This window comes from Gastrolobium bilobum, unplaced genomic scaffold (genome assembly GCF_033153095.1).
Source record: "Gastrolobium bilobum isolate Gb01-03AN ecotype WA unplaced genomic scaffold, APGP_CSIRO_Gbil_v1 utg647, whole genome shotgun sequence".
Lineage (NCBI taxonomy): Eukaryota > Viridiplantae > Streptophyta > Magnoliopsida > Fabales > Fabaceae > Gastrolobium > Gastrolobium bilobum.
In genome coordinates this window covers 706,902-728,573 of record NW_026899122.1, presented here as the reverse complement: position 1 = coordinate 728,573, position 21,672 = coordinate 706,902, and the positions used below count along the sequence as shown (strand labels likewise).

The following is a 21,672-nucleotide window of genomic DNA, read 5'->3' as shown; positions in this document are numbered from 1 at the left end:
TTATATTTTCTAATAATCATTGTGGGTCACATATTATATTAATAATTATATTGTGCTATTTATATATATTGGGTAAATTAAAGTGATCAGTTAAATATTCCCAAATAGATTCCTAAGTGAGTATGGGCTGAATGTGTGGATACCGGTGTTGGGCCAACTAGGTATAATGAGAGCTTATTGGCCCAATAATAAAGATAAATACACTATAAGGGTTATGGTCCCAAGACGTCAAATAACAACCCTAGTTTCTCTTCCCATCAAGAGAGAGACGACACACTAAGGAATTTGGTTTTAGGATGATTTGACTGAGGAAAACTACAAACCCCAAGAGACAAGATCAAAGTTATTCCGCTGCAATGGAGACAGGTATGCCTCCACCTTTATGTTCTTATTTCTTTATGATTTGGTATTATGGAGTTTGGCTTGTAGGTGATAGTTATCACCAAAAAATTTAGAGGAATTAAAAAAATTCCAACACAATACCCACATGATGGAGAGATGGTCCTTAGCTACAAATTAAATTCTCATTAATCCTATTACAAAAAAAAAAAATCTCATTAATCCTAATTTGAATGCAATTCTATCTTATCTTTATTTTTCTCTCTTATTTTTAATTTTTTTATATTTATCTTATATTTATCTTTTCTCTCTTATCTCTATTTTTCAATTCAAAATGATTTCAAACAATGATAAAGAGTCAACTCACTTGTATTTAATGATGTGTGATGAAGATCAAACTGGTGACATGTATCACTTTAGTTATGATAACATGTAAAACAACCATTTCTACCCAACATCTAAAGATTATAAATAATGATCCTTCAATATGATGACCTTATAGTCATTTTGGCTTTGATACCATGATAAAACTCACCTAAAATTCATAATGACATGTCTTCAATAATTTTATATGTCATCTATATATTTTTCTAATAGAGATATAATATAAAATCTTTGAAAATATATTATTTTTAGGTGAGTTGATTATTTATCATATTGACTCACCGTTGTTCTGTAATTTGGTAGAATAATTAATTATTCTAATTACAAAGTTTGGGCATAATACACCATACAAACTCACCAAAAAGCCCAAAATACACGGTGGAAGATTCAAGTGGATCTAAACTTGCTCCATTCTAACGCAGTGCATCTCTTGCGCTTCACCAATATTATTCGGTAACAATATGATCAATTATTTATAATTGGTTTAAAAGTTTGTAAATGGGTAAGTGGATATTATCATTGAATGAAGATAATAAACAAATTTACTTGTATTAGTATTATATGTTTATAGGATATAATAAAAGTAGGGATTCACCATTCATGAACTGTATATTTAATTTAATTTTCCTATAGATTTTTTTTTTTTTTTGGTAAGCATTTTCCTATAGAATCTTGTTATGAGGAAGTAACTCAAATTCGAAATAATATATTTTCATTATCATCGTGCGAATTGAAAACAAAATTCAAGAAGTTGTATGCTAGTTAAATTATAATGTAACGACAATTGTTTATCGTGATAAATAAAGCATAATTTTATTGAGATGATCATAGTTTGAACAAAAATCCGTTCTTTTTTTATGTTAGTAAATTTATTTAAAAAGTGACTTGATTTCTTAATTATTTTTTAAAATAATATTTATTATTTTTAACTTTAATTTTTTTTTTTAAAATTCTAACTAAAAATTTCAAAGAATCCGTATAATGCTTAAAATACTCATTAATTATTCATTATTCCTACACTCTTGTAGTATGTGAACACTTTGTAGATTACCACAATTGTCCGAATCTGAGCTATGATCAATGTATAGGTTAAAGTAACTCAAACACCCTTAACTTGACAAGACTATTTTCACAAAGAACCCATAAAATAAAAGAAAATTTCAACATATTCAAATTCTAAATTTTACTGAGTCTCCTTTGTTCTTTTATTGTCTCAAAACAAATCCAACACTTGATATGCAAGGTATACAACACTAGCCAACAACTAGGGGCAGACCCATGGAAGGGCTAGCATTGGCGGCCGCTCCTCCCTAATTTGTTTTTCATGTTTAAAACAATACTTTTTAATAATAATATACTATTAATTAGTACTAATAGTTAGCCAATCCTTAAAAAATATTTATAATAATTAATGTATCTTATTAGTCTTAATAATACTTAAAATTTTATTTTCGTCTCATGTTATAAAATTTTTTGAGTCCGCCACTGTCAACAACATCAATAACAAAATATATAATTCAGGCATTAAAAACTTAAAATATGAGGTGTTTGGTAGAGATTTTTGGTAGATATACCAGACAACTTCCTTTGGGTTTTGAGCTTGACCACGTTTGGCAGCAGAGTGAAAAAAATTTAAGTAGACAAATAGTTTGCCGAACCTTTGCAATTTCTATGCAAAATATGATATTTTTCACTGTTTCAGAAAACCACACACCTTGTGGTATTTTCTCTTTACCCAGGCAACCAAAGCATGAGCGTGAAAAGAAGGACGAGAATGACCCTGGCTTAGTGCTGAAAAAGTATCTTTTGTAAGTCTCTTTCCTACAATAGTCGTACGTCTCCAAAGAAATTTTTTTTAGGCGGCAAGTTACACAAATCTCATAGACTGACTTCCTATTTTTTTTTTTTTGGATATTACTGACTTCCTATTTTAAGTCACTTTTATTTTTTAATTTATATTCAAAAAGTTAAAAAGATTACTTTCATAATTTTTATCCATTATCCCATCACTATTTTACTTCTACCAAACATAGATTCAACAAATTTAATTCAATTTTTTTGGTAATATTTCGGCCTACTAAATAACTTTTTTAAAATTTTTCTACCCAACTAATTTTTTCACCATTTCCCCAATAATTAAATTTTCCTAGTAATTTTTTTTCTCATCTACCAAACATCCCTAAAAGATTTCACTAATAGATTTCTCATAGCTGCGGAATGCTCAAGGCTCCAAAATAAATTAAAGATTACCTATCCAATGGCAGATCATCCAAATAAGCCACGATATGAGCTGTGACTCCTACCAACTTAATATTAAGCTGCCTGAATCTGAATGGAAAAATAAGAGGAACAAGAAAGGGAAACAAAATGTGCACGAGTGATTTTCTCTTTTTTATGCATATGAGTTATAAACATATTAGGATAATGGAAGTAAATAATATGAAAAAAAATGTACGTGCAAAAGGGAATTAAATAAAATTCACAAGGTAATGTAAATGTCATTTACAAAACAAGAAAATAAAATAATATTAATAAAATAAAAATCATAATTTGATACCGTGGGGATTACTCATGAGAGAATCAAGTCTAAGACGACTTCCCCTCGTTGATAATCCTTTCCTCCTAAGGGTGGGCGACTCTATCTAAAAGGCAGCCTTTTCCTTTCTCAATTCAGGTCGAATAATAATATCTCATCGGGGGCAGCTCTATCTCGCTTATAGCCTTCTCTTCCAAAGGGTGACCTTTCCCTTGGGGAGGCTTCATCTAACGAATAGCCCTCTTCTCCCAGATTAAAGTATCTATATGCCAAACTAAGTGCAGCTAAATCGTTATCCCTGCTAACGGCTATAAGATTCTAACATGGCTCCCAAAAACATATATAAATTTTTTAAAAATAACTTTTGGTTTGAATCAATCTGTTTCCAATGACAAATAAAATCATTGAATCTCGTACCTTTAAATAAAATATATCATATTCAATTTTCTATCTAACATTTCAAAATAATTATCAATATCACAAGTCATAAACATGATGCTAATATGTAAAAATATCCACAACGTGTAAATTTTGAATATTAGAATTTAACCAATGACAATATAAAATATTTGTTTCCCAATATTAAACAATAATTATATAACTAAATTTAAATAAATATGATGATAAAATATGTCATCATAATTATTATCCACTTATAACTCTGAGGAACCAATCAAAGCACTTCTAATGACTGTGAGTAAACAATAAATCAAATTTTAGCCAAATCTGAGCGCCAACAAATATTTCAGCAATGCTTTGGAAATTATTCAAGGATAACTTAACAAATAGGTGACAAGGTTGTTAGGAACATACCCTAAGTTTATCCTCAAAGCTAAAAATACATCTACCCAGAGCAAACATATGCAAAGATATAGATATTCTCATATGATTGGATAATTGGGTTTACCTCAGAGTTAAAAAAGTCAAAATTTAAGAAGTAGGTTGCACCCTTTTCCCTTAGAGTACCTTCCTTATCTCTAAAAGTCACCACAGAAATTTTACATCCAAGAGAAAATAAATGGGAAATGCTTAAATTTTGTTAAAACTTTCAAAATAGTATTTGGAGTTTAATGGAAAAAAAGGAAATGAAAAAGAAAAAAAATGAGAAAAGGAAAAAGAAATAGAAGAAGAAAGGAAAAAAAAAGGAGGTAAAGAGGCTCTTTGTCAATGGGAGCAATGGATTAGGGTTATGGATTTTTTTAAAACAAAACTACTATTATGCCCTTTTTTGACATAGTGCGTTTCATAACAATTATGTTCTAAATACAAAATGTTTAACCTAACATGCTTACATAAATGGATGTGAAGAGACTAAATTTACTATAAATAACGTTGTAATACAATTTATCAATAAAAAGATTGCAAACCATCCTTTATTGAAGCTAGAAACTCTTTCTTAATTACTAATATTATAACTTTTGTACTGATAAAAGATACTAACTCTCTCCGTATTACTATTACAAATTTTAGATAGATAATAGTTGCAACACTTACAACAATATTACTCACAAATTTTTAGTCTTATAATAATTTCTTAATTAATATAATCACTTATAAAATATATGTTTGGGGCCACGCCTTGTTTAATTTTGATGATAACAAACAAGTGATATAGTGGTTACAAAATAAGATAAATTTAAAATAAAAATGGGAAAATTCTAAGCTCACAAGATTATTATGACACAAATTGATCTTGCATGCATGAGACATGAAAATTGCATGCATGCGTTATTCTCTTTTACGTGAGTTGCTTCTATATACAGGCTCTTCTACTATTGAATTTTATTTAACAATGTTTTTTGATTTTTTTTAAAGTTTGTTGAGGATTTAGTTTGTGATAGCATTTACTTCATAATAATTTATCACAAATTACATTTTATGTGACAAATAATTAAAACAGTCGCCTTACCTAACTATACTAGGAAAATAGAATGCATGGCTAATGACAAAATGGACACATAAACAATTATCTCTTCCACGAGGTAAGTGTCAATGAATGAGCTGGATCCACATGGCCACCTCGGGATTTCATTGCCCAAAATGTTGATGGCAACTCTCGTGTCCTTGGAAATCTTCACAGATCCATGGTTCTTGGGTTATTGTTTTTTATGGCATACTATCTATAGAAAAAAATAATATAAATATAAAATTGAAGTCACCAAATTAAAGACATGTTTCTAAAGAATCCTTTCTAAGATAGAGACATTGTTCTCCACCAAAATGTGATACTATTTCAAGAACCCTTCATGAAAATCTCAGGTCTAGTATAGCGAATCAAGCTATCCAAACTTGCCTCTGCTCGTTGAAGAAATAATTTGCAATAAATGTGCTTGTGTCTTTCTATGTTTTGGAGTTGAGGATTGCCTTGGTGGTGTAAAAGGTCAATAGAAAGAGGGATGTAGGCATCTTTGTTGAGTCTGCGAATATCAAAAGGTACCCTGTAGATGCAGCAGTCACTAGTCATTAGTGGCTATGCTAGATCCAGCATGGCTTTGTAGTCATTCACTATGTCGTCGTGGTTCATGTTTGTCATCTAACTAACCAAGAAAAAAAGAGTTTTCAGAGTAAAGAAAACAAACCCAAAAAGAAAACGAAGAAACCTGTGAAAAACTTTCATAATAATGCCTAATTCCTTCCTTCGAGTCAATTTTTCAAGTCTTTGTAGCAAAACTTCTTTAGTATAAGTGTTGGATTTTCCTTTTCGTGTTTGGCAGGATTCAATATAAGTGTTGGATTTTCCTTTTCGTGTTTGGCAGGATTCAAATTATTTTCTTTAGGGTAAGGGTGTCAATTTGTGTCGACAGTACACAAATATATTAACACAAACATAGACAATTTTTTAATCGTGTCAAAACTTTTAACACGAACATCTGCAAATTTTGTGGGTTGATACGACACGATATGGATAACACAAATTAAAATTTATGAATTGTTAATACTAACTCGAATCACTTTTTGTACGAGGTGATACAGCACGACACGACACAAATTAGTCAAAACAGTAAATAGTTAAAAAATATGGGTAGTTTTTTTTTAAAAAATACGGGTTAAACATGTGTTTGTGTTTAACACGCGACACGACACGACATGAATTCTGTGTGTTATATATTTTATCAATACAAACATGACATAAATTTAAATATAGATCAATCTAGAAAAAAAAATTCATGTCGTGAAACGTTTCAGTATATATATATGTACTTTTTAAATATTAACCAAAATCAAAATAATAAAAGTATATGCGAACAGTATATATGTATTTTTTAAATATTCATACAGTGATGACTGATGAGTCAATTGAATGCTTAGTAATTAGTATGCTAGCAGCGTATCTTTAGACATAACCCCTGGACATGGGCGGCCACTAATGGTACATCAAATTTGTTCTGTTACAATTCCTTATCAATGCATATTAGGGCAGTATTCTCATCACCTTATATATACAGATATGTACGCACCTTTCTTCATGTACATATATATTTCATTTCATTTGTGTATTAACTTGAGAAGATCAAAAACTTTATCTCAAGTGGTTTAGATAAGTGTAATCTGGAGCAATAAATTCTCAATTTATTTGGCCGGATTAACATGTCAAACTTCCTTTGAATAAATAATACGAAGTAGCATGCTACATTCCCTACTTAACTAGCTCTCATAACTATTTATATTCTAAATACAAAATGTTTAGCCTATAACACGCTTATGTAAATCAATGTGAAGAGACAATTTACTATAAATAACGTTGTAATACAATTTATCAATAAAAAGATTGCAAACCATCCTTTATTGAAGCTACAAACTCTTTCTTAATTACTAATACTATATAACTTTGTACTGATATAAAAGATACTAACTATCCGTACTACTATTCCAAATTTTAAATAGATAATAGTTGCAACACTACAACAATAATACTCACATGTACTTAGTCTTATAACAGTTTCTTAATTAATAGAATCACTTATAAACTATATATATGCATTTTCCTTGACAAATAATTATCCCAATAATATTTTCTTATTATAAAACAGTCACCTTACTTATACTAGGAAAATAGAATGTATGCTAACGACAAAATAAATGTATAAGCAATCATCTCTTCCATGGATAGGTGGCAATGAGTGAACTGGACCCACATCCACCTCGGGATTTCATTGCCCAAAATATTGATGGTACCTCCCTTACCGTTGGGAACCTTGGCATATCGATGGTTCTTTGGGTTATTGTATTTTATGGCTACTTAAGGCCCAATTGCTTGCTATCAATCTTGCTTGAGATAGAAAGCCTCGCAAGGTGATCTGCAACTGTGACTCGAACTTTAGTACTTTTGCAGTAAAAGCTCTTTTACTAAAAGTAAAAAAGAAAGAAGAGAAAAGAGATTCCTGTGATATTAATCATATAAAAATGAGTAAAATAAATATAGTTAGGTGAATTAAATTTTTTTTTTATCTTGAATGAGTAATGTATCAAATCTTCACTATTGCAATTTTGAAAATATTTCATGTACACCCTTAGAGAAGGAAATAGTTACGTTTGATTTTCACGACCAAGTTCGGGGCTACCAACATTAATGATGCTTCCTTTAATGTATAGTGAGTGAAAATTAGTCATATTCATGGAAACAATAACAAAATTCATTACATTCATCGATAAAACAACATAATTTTTTTTTGGTAGGCAAAATAACATAATTTGTTATAATATGTATTGTGTATTATTTGTGCACAATTAATAAAGCTGAAGAATATGATTATTGGTTTTCTCTTTTCTGTGACAAAATTTTGACTGACACGTTAATCAACGTTAGTTATTTCACAAAAATTTTGTGATACTGAAGGAATTTTGTGAAAAGAAAAATATTTTATAATGTTGCGAGTTACTTTTCTAAAATAAACTAGTTATCAATTGTAATAACTATAAGATTTTAACATGATTATTTACCACCTGAACAGGTCTTCCATAAATACATTTTTTATTTTTTTGTCACTAGATATTTGTGAGATATGCAAATTTTACAAAAAATAAAATATTTGACATAGTTGATATTAAGATTAATCTAGGTAAATTATAAATCTCACTCAATGTTTTTGGTAATAATTTTATAGAATTTAATTGTTCGTTTTAGTTTTTGTTCCTTTAATTAATTTCACCATTTATATTGTTTTTGTGGGACATTAGGAAAAATTATCAGCTTTCTAAAACTTTACTGTAAGTCAGTAGTGTAGTTTTGACCTCATATTTAAATATGAACGTATGATTTATATATTTACAATATTTTTTTAAGCTTTTAAAAAGTGAAAACGATAGTCACTACTCTTCAAACATATTTGGTTACGTACGTATCTAATTAATTAAGATAAAAGAATATTATGTAAAGTTAACGGTCAATTCTTGTATCGATTTTTCGCAATTGAGTTTGAATTTGAACTAAATATATATCTAGCGACTGGCCTATTTCCTTCCTCAGCTAGTTACGCATCTTAATTATTCATTTCAACACATTTTGAGACGATTTTAGTTTTTCTATTAAATTACAGGTACAATCATTGAAATATCCGTTCTCTTTAACATTTGAGAATTGAGAGATGTTGTCCGAAGCTTGTGTACTTAAGATATTTCAGTGATTTGGGTAGAAAACCGTGTAAAATCAAAGAAGATGGACATTTGGGGACTCTCAGAGCATATTATAAAAGATATTGGAGGTCTAAAAAGTAAAAGAAAAGAGAAAACTTTTATCATTTAGATGGCGTCACTTGCATCTTTCTACCACCTCACGTGCATGCAACCATAATAAACGAATTATTTAACATATACACACATTTTACTCTAAGATTACTTTCAATAATTGTAATTTGTTGTGTGTGTATAACTCAGCAGATAATTTCGGAAACAGTTAAAATTACCGTAATATTAATTATATAAGAAAATTAAACTAATTTCTTGTTTTACACAAATAATTCACGGAATTGAATCAGACTTTCCTTAAAAATGCATGTAATATCTTTGTTTCTATATTTATTTGTTGGCTACATACAGATTTAATGAATAAAAATTTAGAACTACATATGTCCATGCATGTACTTGTAGCCGTACGTTAGTAAAACGCAAAAGTACTATAGGTTGCGTTTCTAATATGTAAGTAGGTTAATTTTATAAGCCCTTTAATTTTCAATTCTAAAAACTTTAAATTTGTTGATATGTACGAAATGAGAATCATATAATAATAAGATTGTATATATGTTAAAAAAAAAGATAAAGTAGAGAGTATATGTATACGTTTGGCGTCCATGGGTTTGTTCATTATGGTCATGCATGGAAGCATTTCCCAATGAGAGAATCGAATCAGTACTCTCACTCTCCTTTCTTTTTGCTTTCACAGCTTGCTACAGCCTTCTTTACCATTCCCCAAGAAAAATGGTGGATGATTTTTATTAGTTTTAAGTTTTCCTTCTTTTTATTTTTTTTGGGGTTTTCGTTTTTCTATATGTTCTCCCCCTCTTTGCTGTTATTCCCTATAGCTAATTCCCCTCTATCTCTCTTTCTTTCTCACGGAGAGAGAAGGAAAAGTGTGAGAGAATATGCGATAATGAGGAAGGAAAAGAACATGACAGCGAAAAAGCCATATCAGTATAACGAAGGGGGAAAAAAGAAAAAGAAAAGATGGTCAAAATTTGAACCTCGAAGACTTCTCTTCCATCATCATCAACTTCGACTATCTTTATCGAAACTCTACCAAGTTTTGCTCCTTTCTTTGATTTTTGAACTATTCCTTCAATTCCAATCAACATTTAGTCATCAATGAGAATCGTTTCTCTTTCACTAAATGGTGTCCTAGTGCAATAATTTGAACCAAAGGACGTTCCTTGAAGTAATGGCCATGCAACTTTTACTTTAACTTCGCCTACGTCTTGGAGCTATACACAATTTTACCCTCTAGATCTTCAGCATCTGACATGCACGAGTGACCCTGAATATTTTCCTTATAATGTATAAATACATATTTATATGTTCACGGCCCAAATCTTATCGCCATTATGATGAATAAAATATACGCGTTCTTCTTAATTATTCTGTGGTTGGGATAAAAATCTGTATGTGTTAAAAACAGTTCTTCAAACATGAATTATTATTTGGGACCACTTTAAAGAGGCTTAATATTGCTAAACTGACACACATTTAACTCCCAACATAATTATAATTTTTTTTTTCTGTCTTCCTTCTGTTTAGTGATTTTATAACAAGTTGGGGAATGGGAACACATCTAAAATTCATTTAATAAGGTTGGTAAAGGAGGAATGGAAATTGTGTAGACATTTTAGACTCCACGTTAATCATTAATTAGGTTAGTAAGATGGAGTGGAAATAGAGTACATGATTTAGGTAGACAGGTACCTATAGACCCAATGTCCACACCTAAATATATAATATTCAAAAAGAACATTACATAATAAGGTTATGTGATATTATAATCCTTTTGACTTGCACCCAAAAGAAATTAAGTCCCAAGTACAAAAGAGGAATATTCAAAATTGAAAAAGCCGCACCAATTTTTACCATAGAGTTTGTGATGATCCTTATAACTCCCGGCCGGGTTCTGAAAGCATAATATTGAAAGCGAGACATGACACCTCCTTGGCAATTATTTTTGAATATGAATATAAGCTGGGCCACTACGCACTGGGGTCAACAATCTCTGATCTTAATGTTTTTCCTTGAAGTGTGAGGAATATTCATTTTGCCTGGTGATAAACAATGAATTTCGTTCCTTCTTATCCAATCCACTCATAGATCCATAACATAAAAAAAAGGAGCAAATAAAAAGGATGCACTTGGAGACCATGAGGTGTGATCGTAAGATAAGATAATAGGAGAAGGTTATATTTACAAACTTTTTGTTTACAAGCTCTTACAAACTACACTAAGTATGATTGGGCAGGCATACTTCAGTCAAGAGTGTATGACTGGTCATACTTAATGTAATTTGTAAATAGGATCATTTCCCAAAATAATAAGGACCATTTTATTGTGATTCTTTCCCCATCATTTCACTATAAATGAGGGTCCAATTAATACATATCCACGGTCAAAAAAGGTCTTTTGCTATAACTTATGGACTGCATGATTTAAAAGATAGGGCATGGTCATTGTAATGTTTAGAGGTTAGAATGCTTGCTAATTTGCTTTATGTGGGGACAAAAAAGTGCAGCTTGACAAAGTTGAACAAATTAATTTAAGCTACCAGACTTAATTTCCATAATAAATTTTTATTTTTTACGTTCATAATGAGACATTAATTGCAAGTAATAAATAATATACTTGCACTTTTCTTTGGAGTTTAAGATACTTTCTTTTTTCTCTTTTTCTGGAAATGTATATATATGAGATACTAATTAGTGATATGTGTACTTGGCAACTCCAAAAACCCAAAATCATATTCATGTAACTTTCTTTTATTAATTAATAATATGTGTATATATATATTATTTTCGAAATTGCTCTTAGCTTTTTTTCCAAATTTAGTATTTGATTCAGATTGGGTTGAAGGAAGTGGAAAGAGAACAACCTCTCTTGTCCTACCTGCACACTGGCTAGTTACTTGGATATATATCTGTCCGATTTTCGAGGTCTTAATTGGCAGTATATAAACCCACCTCAAGCTCAGCACTGATATGCACCACAATCACAAATTCTTCCTCCATCAACATTAATAATCTCTCCTTCAACTGTGTCACCAGGCCACCTTGAATTTCAGTTTCCAAACTCCAGAGGTGAATATCATTCCACTTCCCTTGTTCAAAATATATTCATTCATTTTCTTTAATTCTAATTGCTTTTCGATCCCATGCATATAAAAATATTCATCATAACTGCATATATGTATTATGTATGTGTGTGTGTATTTTGACTATATATTTTCAATCCATGCTCACTATAGCATTTTGGAAACTGTGAAGGGGAAAATGAGCAGACCAGGAGATTGGAACTGCAGGGCATGCAACCACCTCAACTTTCAGAGAAGGGAATCGTGCCAACGGTGCGGGGAGCCAAGGAGTGCCGGTGACTACGGTGGCAGCTTCGGCGGCAGAGGCTCTTCTTCCTTTGGCTTCACCACTGGACCGGACGTCCGCCCCGGTGACTGGTACTGCACCGTCGGAAACTGTGGAGCCCACAACTTCGCCAGCCGCTCCAGCTGCTTCAAGTGTGGTGCCCCCAAAGAGGACTCCTCTGCGGGAGGATCATACGACCTCGACATGCCCAGAATGAGAGCCTATGGTTTTGGCAGCAGCAGCAGTGGCGGTGGCGGTGGCGGTTCTACCCGCCCTGGCTGGAAATCCGGTGACTGGATATGCACCAGGTGACTTCATTTCTTATGCATATTCACACACACTCAATATTAGGATAATGTTTTTAATTTATGAATAAATAAAATGTCTGTAAATAAAACAGTAACGAGGGGGTTGTGATAAAAATGTGCAGGTCTGGATGTAACGAGCATAACTTTGCTAATAGAATGGAGTGTTACCGATGCAATGCGCCGAGGGACTCCAGTAGTGGCAGGTCCCCATATTCATCGTAGAGTTTCTGAACGTGGTAATTGTAATCATCTATCTATATATATGTCTGCTTACATAATTAATTATCATCATGCTGTTTATACATATAAATTTGTCTATTAATTAGTTCCCTCACTTTTTCATTTTCAGGTTTGCTGTCCAAGAAGAGAATTGAGAGGCTATTTGCTTTTTTTGGTCTCTACCGATATGTTACTTTCTTCATCATCTCTTGCGGATATCTATTTTTGCTTCTTTGATTTTCTTCCGGCTAGGATCCTAGCTTTAGGTGAATTGTGATTTTGAGTTTTGTTGGCGCTAGCAGAGTTTTTCTGGTATATGACTCAGCAGCTAGCCCATGTACTCTTTTTTAAGTATTAACAATTTAATATCAGTGTTTGAGAGGGGGCTAGCTTCTACGCCTCGCTATGATTTGGTGCAAAGGTGTTCTTTTATCTAATTCTCCAAGATGTGTTCAGAAAAGATGCCCTCTTCTGTGCCTTTCTCTCAGTTACTCATTAGTGAGGACTCGTGGTCCAAGGAATAATTGATTCATATAACTGTAGTCGTAAATACTCAATGTTTTAGCCCATATCCGCAAAGCAGTTCTTTAATATAAGGACCACTTTGGGATAAACCATTACAAAAAAGTTGAGTTTGCCATAACCATATATATATATATACGCGCGGTTCCTCGTTTGACAGGAAGATTAGTGGGGTAAAAATTCACAGCATCGCAGAGATACACTAATGTATCCATAATTCAAGGCAAAACTCAAAAAATATTCGGCTTTTATTTTTGGTTCTATGGTGAATTTAATATGTTAGACGAGAGACAAATGACACTAATGTACAAGTTCTAGAAGTTACGTTTAAGAAATTTTAATTCCACCTACCTAAACAGCTGTAGCTAGTAATTAAGGGGCAATGACACTATTCCTTTTGTAATCGGAATTAATATGTTTAGTTTTGGGAAGAAAAGAAAATCGGTGTAAATTTTACTACCTTTCAATTTGTATTACAACCATTCATCTTTTTTTTGGCATCCTCGCCTGCATGCGTCTCCTACTCCCACTTACTCCTCAACTTCAAGGGCTTCCTCGCTTGCCCATTCCCAATTCTTCAATTTTAGGGTTTTCAATTTGCACCTTGCGCTTTATCAACTTTTCTTTTATGAGATATTCCAATGTTTATAACTTCTCCACTAATCGGATCCGCGACAGATTCTAAAATTAAGACTTTAAACTTTTATCAGAAAACGATAATTGAATACATGCTCTCATCCTATTCAATTTCTTGTAGCCAACTGAGCTACTATTATTTAGTTTTATCAAGTTATTTTGTGATCATGTGAGTGTGCTTGCAGGCGCACCATGCAGCTGTCGATGGTGTTGGCTACATTCTCGCGTCGCCAAAGTTTTCGTGATGGATATTAACCCGAAGACGAAGATCGTGAAAGGGATACTGTTCAAACACGCATTGAGGGTGGTGGTGTGGGGAAACAAAATGTCGTTCCTGCACCACTTGACGCTGGACGGAGAAAATCTATGATTGTTTAATTTTGAAAATTAGGATTATGCTTGTCGTGTTCTATCGTGTTGATATTCGTAAAAATAATATTAATTGTTTCAATTAACCAGCATAATAAAAATAAAACACTTTAAAATTAATGGGTTATTCATTTAGGGAAAAGATATTGTAACAACCAAGTTGTGTTATACTACCATGTTATTACCAATCAAGTTTACCGTTAGATCGATTATGTTGATCCAACGGTTATATTTATTTCCATATTTGTATGGTTATAATTCCTCATATTTAAAGTAAAAACATTAAATATGAAAAATCATAACCATACAAACATTAAATATGGGAAATCATAACCATACAAAGGTGAAAATAAATATAAAATATTAAATTTGGAAAATCATGACCATACAAAGATGAAAATAAATATAACCGTTGGATCAACATAATCGATCTAACGGTGAGATTGATTGGTAGTAACACAACTTGATTTTTACAATATCATTTCTCATTCATTTGACATTGTGTTAACTTGTAAAATGAGTTAGTTGTATTTGTTTTGAAAGTTTTAACACGAATTTCTATTCGTATCGTGGTTATGTTGAGTGAATTTATATTCTGTGTTAGACCTTAATTTGACATTTACACGTAGCAGACACAAATTGGCATTCATATTCTCAAGTATGATTATATGATATAATGAGGGTGATATATAAATAACGTTGTTACAAAGTTTCCTATGTGATTGTTCAACCATTTTTGCCAAAAATATTATCTAAAATAGTGTAAAGCTAAATTATTTTTTCTAGTTGTTTGAGGAAACTGAAATAGAACTTAAAAAGGAGGAATAACAACAACGGATTCGATGTTAAGATTCTTAGAAAGGCATTTAATTAAAAACTTTGATTGGTTGAACCGGAAATCCTTTACCACCTCAAGGAATGCTTATCTTCTCGTAATTATAAATAATATCAATTTTCCGTATTGATCAATGGTGGGGGTTTAATCACGTTGCTTAATCAAAACCATGCTTCCTGTTTCCAACAAAGCAGATCAAGAATGACTAGAATTTTTAAAGTATTAATTAGCATAGGATTCCAAAACTTTACAAGCTTATGATAAAATTCATGGGTTTCCCCATTGACCTCCTGGGTTACGTTTAACAGCAACATTCGTTGGTCAAAAGTAGCCACAACTTCATTAGTGTCTGCTACTACACTACATTATATAGCTTTTAACAAGATTCTTTTAATTCACTTTAGTCTAAGCTTTATGTTACTTCAAATGCTTTGTTCAATCATGTGCTTTAGTGAAGTACGTCCCGCTCGCTTGTTCAATCATGTGCTTTGGGGTTCCCAACTAGGCAATTGAGGTTTGAGCCATTTTCAGTGCATTGCATATTCCCCATCATAATTTGGGCGTTGCAGTTGCACGCACGCATTACATGAAAGCTTAAATCAAAATCTCATTATGCTGAGGATCGATATTGATGAAATTTATGGGAGGAGATTTAATTGAGTCTTTTTTATTTATTTTTTTATTTTTTAAACATTGAATATTTCAGGATTTTTATTTATTTATTTATTTAAGTTTTTAAGAATAGTTATTCCCTACAGAAGACCTACGAAAGACCCTTGCTCATGAAAGCACGACAAAAACATCTTTAATCATGAGGATTTGTAATGTCAATTGGGTCCCAAATACCATCAAAACCAAACCAGCTCGGATTGAAAACCGTATACTGTGGCAGTCAAGGTTAACAAAAACAAGAGGACTTTTTAACCAATTCAATGCACGAAAAAAATGAGATACACTTTCAAAAGCTTTAGTTTCCCTTTCCCTTTCTTTTCAACCCAAGCAAGCATGTTTAAAGGTTTACTTTTTCTTCCTTTAAAATATATGATTTTAGCTTTGGTTTACAGGTCAAACTCACTATCTCTCCCAAAGTTATACATATATAATTGAGATATATGCTACGTTGGAAACTAGGGAACTGAGTTATGCCCAAACCAAAAAAACAAAATAATAACAAAAAAAAGTTTAATTACACTCTATCTCCGTAGTGATAAACCTTTCTTGATATTTTAAAAAATCATAAGACTGTATCACAAGTGAATCAAATCAAGCATGGGTTTTTAGTTTGAAAATAAGATAAATTTATTTATAAATAAGGTTCAAGAAAGAACTTTGCAAAAGAAAAAGATAACATTCGATAATTATAAATTAGATTGAGGAAAATAATATATATAATGATTTTTTTGTAATTTATATGAGAAAATTTTGTGTCCTCTTAAAAGGCACAAAGTTGTGTCCTTTTAGCAGTTATAACTATATATTTCGAGTAGTACATAGTTATAATATTAGAGTTGTATTTTTTTTTCTCTCTTCAGAAGTTGTTTGCTAACGTGAAAAGAAAAAAAAAATACAACTTTAATATTATAATTATGTACTACCCGTAATACATAGTTATAACTGCTAAAATGACACAACTTTATTTCATTTAAAATGACACACACTCAACGGTCAATTTATATATATAGGGGCAAGATATTCTTACACCGGTGTAAGAGTTAGAAGTCTTACACTCAATCTTGACCATTGATCCACTTGTATCTAATGGCTCACATTACTAAAATATTAGAGCCTTTAGATATAAGTGGGATCAACGGACAAGATTAAGAGTGTAACTTACAGTAGTGTAAAATGATCCTGACCCATATATATATATATATATATATATATATATATATATATATATTGAGATTTACATTTCTGCAGCTGTTGTACGTACAGCAATTAAATACTTGTCAAATATATACGTGAAAACATTAAATGCATATATATATATAGGGATTTACAGTCTGCGGCTGTTGTACGTGCAATAATCAAATACTTGCCAAATATATATATGTAAAAGCATTAAATGTGGAGAATCATAATCATACAAAAGATGAAAGCATTAAATATAAGAAATCATAATCATACACCTGTCGTTACAGTACGTAAAGTGGCTGCAGAAATAATTTTAATATATATATATATATATATATATATATATATATATATATATATGTGAGTGAGACTTTATATGTGAGAATAAGCTTTTAAATCAGTACTTATTTCAATTTTTATAAAAATGTTGGACACACTATATTCTAGCATAAAATAATCCAAAGTAATGTCAAGATAGAATCCTATCAAAAACTAAGAACCAGAGACAAAAACTAATTGGGCGGCATTACCTAAGATGGGATCATTCTACGAACTTGGGCTTGCTGTGTTTAGTTGATCCTCTTTCCTGCATTACTGCGGTCCTTTAGGTGGCGTTTGGTTGGCATCTTTATGAAATTTTCCTAGACATTTAACACAAGGTTTTCAAGAAGCACATGTTTGGTGAAGCTCTTTCAGACCAAAAAACTAGACAACTAAAATGCATAGGTTTCTCAATTGGAAATGAAAAAGACGGCTTTCGGCATTGTTAGAAAACCATTTTAGTAGGTGGGTTTTTGAAAAACCACGGATAAGTCACTGTTTGTTGAATTTCTTTGTATACTTTCCTGGTAAAATTTTATCCAATCAAATTACTTTTTCTTACATTTTTTTATCTATCTCATTTTATCTCACTTTCTTATCATTTCTCTATTAATTTTATTTCTCTAGTATTCGAAAAAAAATTCCTCAACCAAACGCCACCTAAGTGGTTCTGTTTCTTTAATTTGTTTAGGGCTTTAGCCCAGTTTCTTAACCAAAAAAGAGACACGACTAATTAGGATATCAAAACCTTTGTCCCTTTTCTTTGTGCGGGTTTGCCAGCTGGAGGTTGGAAATCTTTATTTCGGACTTATCAGTCTTTTTATGTTTTTAATTAGTTACATAATAATAACGATAGTTATTTTCTATTCTAGACTTTGGGATGGAAATATAATAGAAGACTCCTACGAACCTGACCTTTAGCCTATGTTGTATCAACACTGATACAGAATACGAGATACGACACGACTTTGACATGTTACTTCTAAAAAATGTTAAATTATTAGGACACATTTTGATATTATATAATACTTTTAATTTATGTAGTGTATATTATATTTAGTATTTAATAATAAGGTAAGATATTCTTACTACTAATTTTTTCTACTACCACTCCACTACCACTTTAATCACCATTGGATTCAAAAGTTATTTTTTTTTCTCTCTTCATTCAACTTTTCCTCTAATCCAATGGTGATTAGAGTGGTAGTGAAGTGGTAGTAAAAAAAAATGGGTAGTAAGAATATCTTAACTATTTAATAATTTAACAAAAAATAAAGCTAAACATATAATACCCATCAATTTTGCAAAGAAACATAATATATCCCAAATATTTATATTAAACTCAATAAAATCTTAATCGTAATCTAACGAATCTAATAGTTGAAACTCAAAATGCAACGTAACGTAACCTTTGAACCTTTTTTGAGTCTTTGCAACGAGTATTGGATTGTCAGGAAGTGTCGGAGTGTCGGTGAGTGTCGAGAAGTGTCGAACACGACACGTCAAGATTTTTGAAGTGTCGGTGCTTCATAGCCTTTAGTGAACCAAGAAATTATGGAATGAAAACTAACAATATATTGGTGCATAGTTATATCTATATTTATTGTCAAAATTCATTTCTCAAGTCAGGCTTTGACTTTGATAATCTAAGTGTAAATAAAACATTTAGAACATATATTGATCTATTATTTTATTAAAGACTTGATTTATAGATTTGACCTGTTCTATTATAAAAAATTAAAAAATCTAACACAGCCTATAAGTCTTACCATTACCAAGTAGCAAATTAAAGTTTATAAGCCCAAACCAAACTAAAATATAAAAGATAAAATTTCTTATTCATAAAGATAACATGAAATAATATTTTCATTAATAACACATGAAATAATGTTCATAAAGATTACATGAAAATTTCATTAAAAATTTTCAAACAGCTTTTTTAACAAGATCACAAAGATCCTCAAATAATATTCGTAACAACACATGAAATAATTTTTTATTATCTTTTTTATTTGTTGTTGGCAACCTTCACAATCTTTTAGTATTCTTCTTATCTTTTTCCTGTTTTGATTGTTCATTTTCATTTTTTGCGTAATTCAAATGTCACCTTCTTGAAAAATAATTACTTATTTTTAAACAAAGTAATGACCAATCATACATGATAAGTGATAAACAATTTTTAAGGTGAAGTAGAATCTATTCCAAGAAATAAAAATTTTAAATGCACCTTTAGAGTCATTGAAACAGGTTGCGCCTATGTGAGGCGCAACTTGTTGGGAAAATGACTAAATTGTCACTGTTTACTTAAAATATTACCAGAATGCTACGCCCCAATTTTTTTTTCCAAAGTGCCACGTCATCAGTCCCGTTATGTCACGTGGCGAGTTAGGATTGGCCACGTGGCAGCACCTGGTTGGCCACGTAAGACAACCCCTGCCACCGTCTGCCACGTGGCCTAAAGCACTGGGCTACGTGGCATCTTACGTGGCCAAAATCGTTAGACTACGTAGCTGTTTAGGTGGCGGCTGTTGAAACACTCAACGCATGTGTGACACGTGTCACACTGTGGTAAACTCGTCGGGCTGAACAGTTAGTTATGTGCATGTGTGACACGTGTCATTTAAATGAAATTAAATAACATTAATTTAACACTCTTAAATTTAATTACTTTAACATTTACAAATAATTTAGGAGTTTAACATAAGTTATGAGTGTTAATGAATTTAGGAGTTTTTATGTTTGTTAATTAATGTAGTGTAAATTAGTATAAATTTAATTAAATTATTTTATAATTATCATTTGATAATTTTAGGTGCGCTAACTATATTAATTTAATTTAAATTAATTTATGCTAATTGAAATTGTTTGTAACGGTTAAAAAATTTAATATAATTGAATTGTATTAAAGAATTAAACTAATGTTAATTATTTTAGTTTAATTCAATGTAAATTAATTTTAATTATTTTAGAATAATTAATAGTTATTTTTAGGGGTGTTAACTAAAATAATTTAATGTAGTTTGTGTTATGTTAAATATTTGTGAACTGTTACGTTACTCAATTTAATCAAGGGTTGTTAATTAATGTAATAAATTTTATGTTTGTTAATTGAAATAGTTTAATTTAATCTATAGTAATTTAAATTGATTATAACGATTAATTATTTATGTTATAACTGTTAATTACTTATTTTTTGGATTGTTAATTATTTTATTTTAATTAGCAATATGTTAAGTTAAATTATTTGTAAATGTTAAGTAATTTAATTTAGGAGTGTTAAATTAATGTTATTTAATTTCATTTAAATGACACGTGTCACACATGCACTAACCAGCTGCTCAGCCCAGCGAATTTACCACAATATGCCACGTGTCACACATGCATTGACTGTTTCAACGGCCGCCACATAAACTGCTACGTAGTCCAGCGGTTTTGGCCACGAAGGATGCCACGTAGCCCGACGCTTTAGGCCACGTGGCAGACGATGACAGGGGTTGTCTGCCACGTAATCTAGCTGCACCGCGCAGCTAGTTACGTGGCCAACCAGGTGCTGCCACATGGCCAATCCCAACTCGCCACGTGGCGTAGCAAGACTGATAACAGTCTAGTAAAAATTTCCTGGGACGTGGCATTCAGGTAATATTTTAGGTAAACAATGACAATTTAGTCGTTGTCCCCGACTTGTTGCGTTTGTGTGGGGTGACTGTGTGCAATAGATCCATAAATTGGTTCAAAACAACTATATTTTCATAATTTTTTATTAAAACAATAATAATATATTATTTTTTTCTCAAACAAAAGGACTAAATTCACCGTTAAATTATGAAGAGCGCCAAAAAAAATGGTTAACCTAATTTTCGCCATTTTTATCTCACATGTTAAAAGAGACGTTACCATTCCCGATATCATTAGTATGATGATGTGGGAGTTTATGTGCGAATGCAAAAGCTGATGTTCAAACCCTACCAATGTCAATGGTGAACAAATTTGCTACTAGGCGGGAGCTACTGGACCGGTGGAGAGGCATCGAAGAAGAAGAGAACGACGACGATATTCTGTACAAAATATAACAAATAACACACACGCAACGCACACACGCACACACAAACATACGTATATACACAGTGGCGGACCCACTCTTTTGCAAATGATTGCACTTACAAACATAAAATTTTGAAATTATTATTATTATTATTTCGTTATTCTTGTTCCAACCATCATTGTTGTCTCTGAATTGCACTCTGTCATGGTCACGATTGCAAACTCTTACCTTTCAAAAATAGGTTTTGACTATTTTTATTG

General features: G+C 31.4%; 1 protein-coding gene across 1 annotated transcript; it reads left to right on the top strand.

The window, feature by feature from the left end:
- Positions 1 to 11,971: 11,971 nt before the first annotated feature.
- LOC133287452 (RNA-binding protein involved in heterochromatin assembly dri1-like) lies at positions 11,972 to 13,048 on the top strand. The gene is made up of 4 exons (XM_061485073.1): positions 11,972 to 12,027; positions 12,214 to 12,614; positions 12,737 to 12,850; positions 12,964 to 13,048. The coding sequence occupies exons 2-3, from the start codon at positions 12,220 to 12,222 to the stop codon at positions 12,834 to 12,836; spliced, it is 495 nt and encodes a 164-aa protein (XP_061341057.1). The 5' UTR covers positions 11,972 to 12,027; positions 12,214 to 12,219; the 3' UTR covers positions 12,837 to 12,850; positions 12,964 to 13,048.
- The last annotated feature ends 8,624 nt before the right edge of the window (positions 13,049 to 21,672 follow it).

Excerpts from the sequence above, each read along its gene's own strand:
- LOC133287452 (XM_061485073.1), top strand. The coding sequence starts at position 12,220 with ATGAGCAGACCAGGAGATTGGAACTGCAGGGCATGCAACCACCTCAAC. Across the intron at positions 12,615-12,736 it reads GGTGACTGGATATGCACCAG|GTCTGGATGTAACGAGCATA; the intron begins GTGACTTCATTT and ends AAAAATGTGCAG.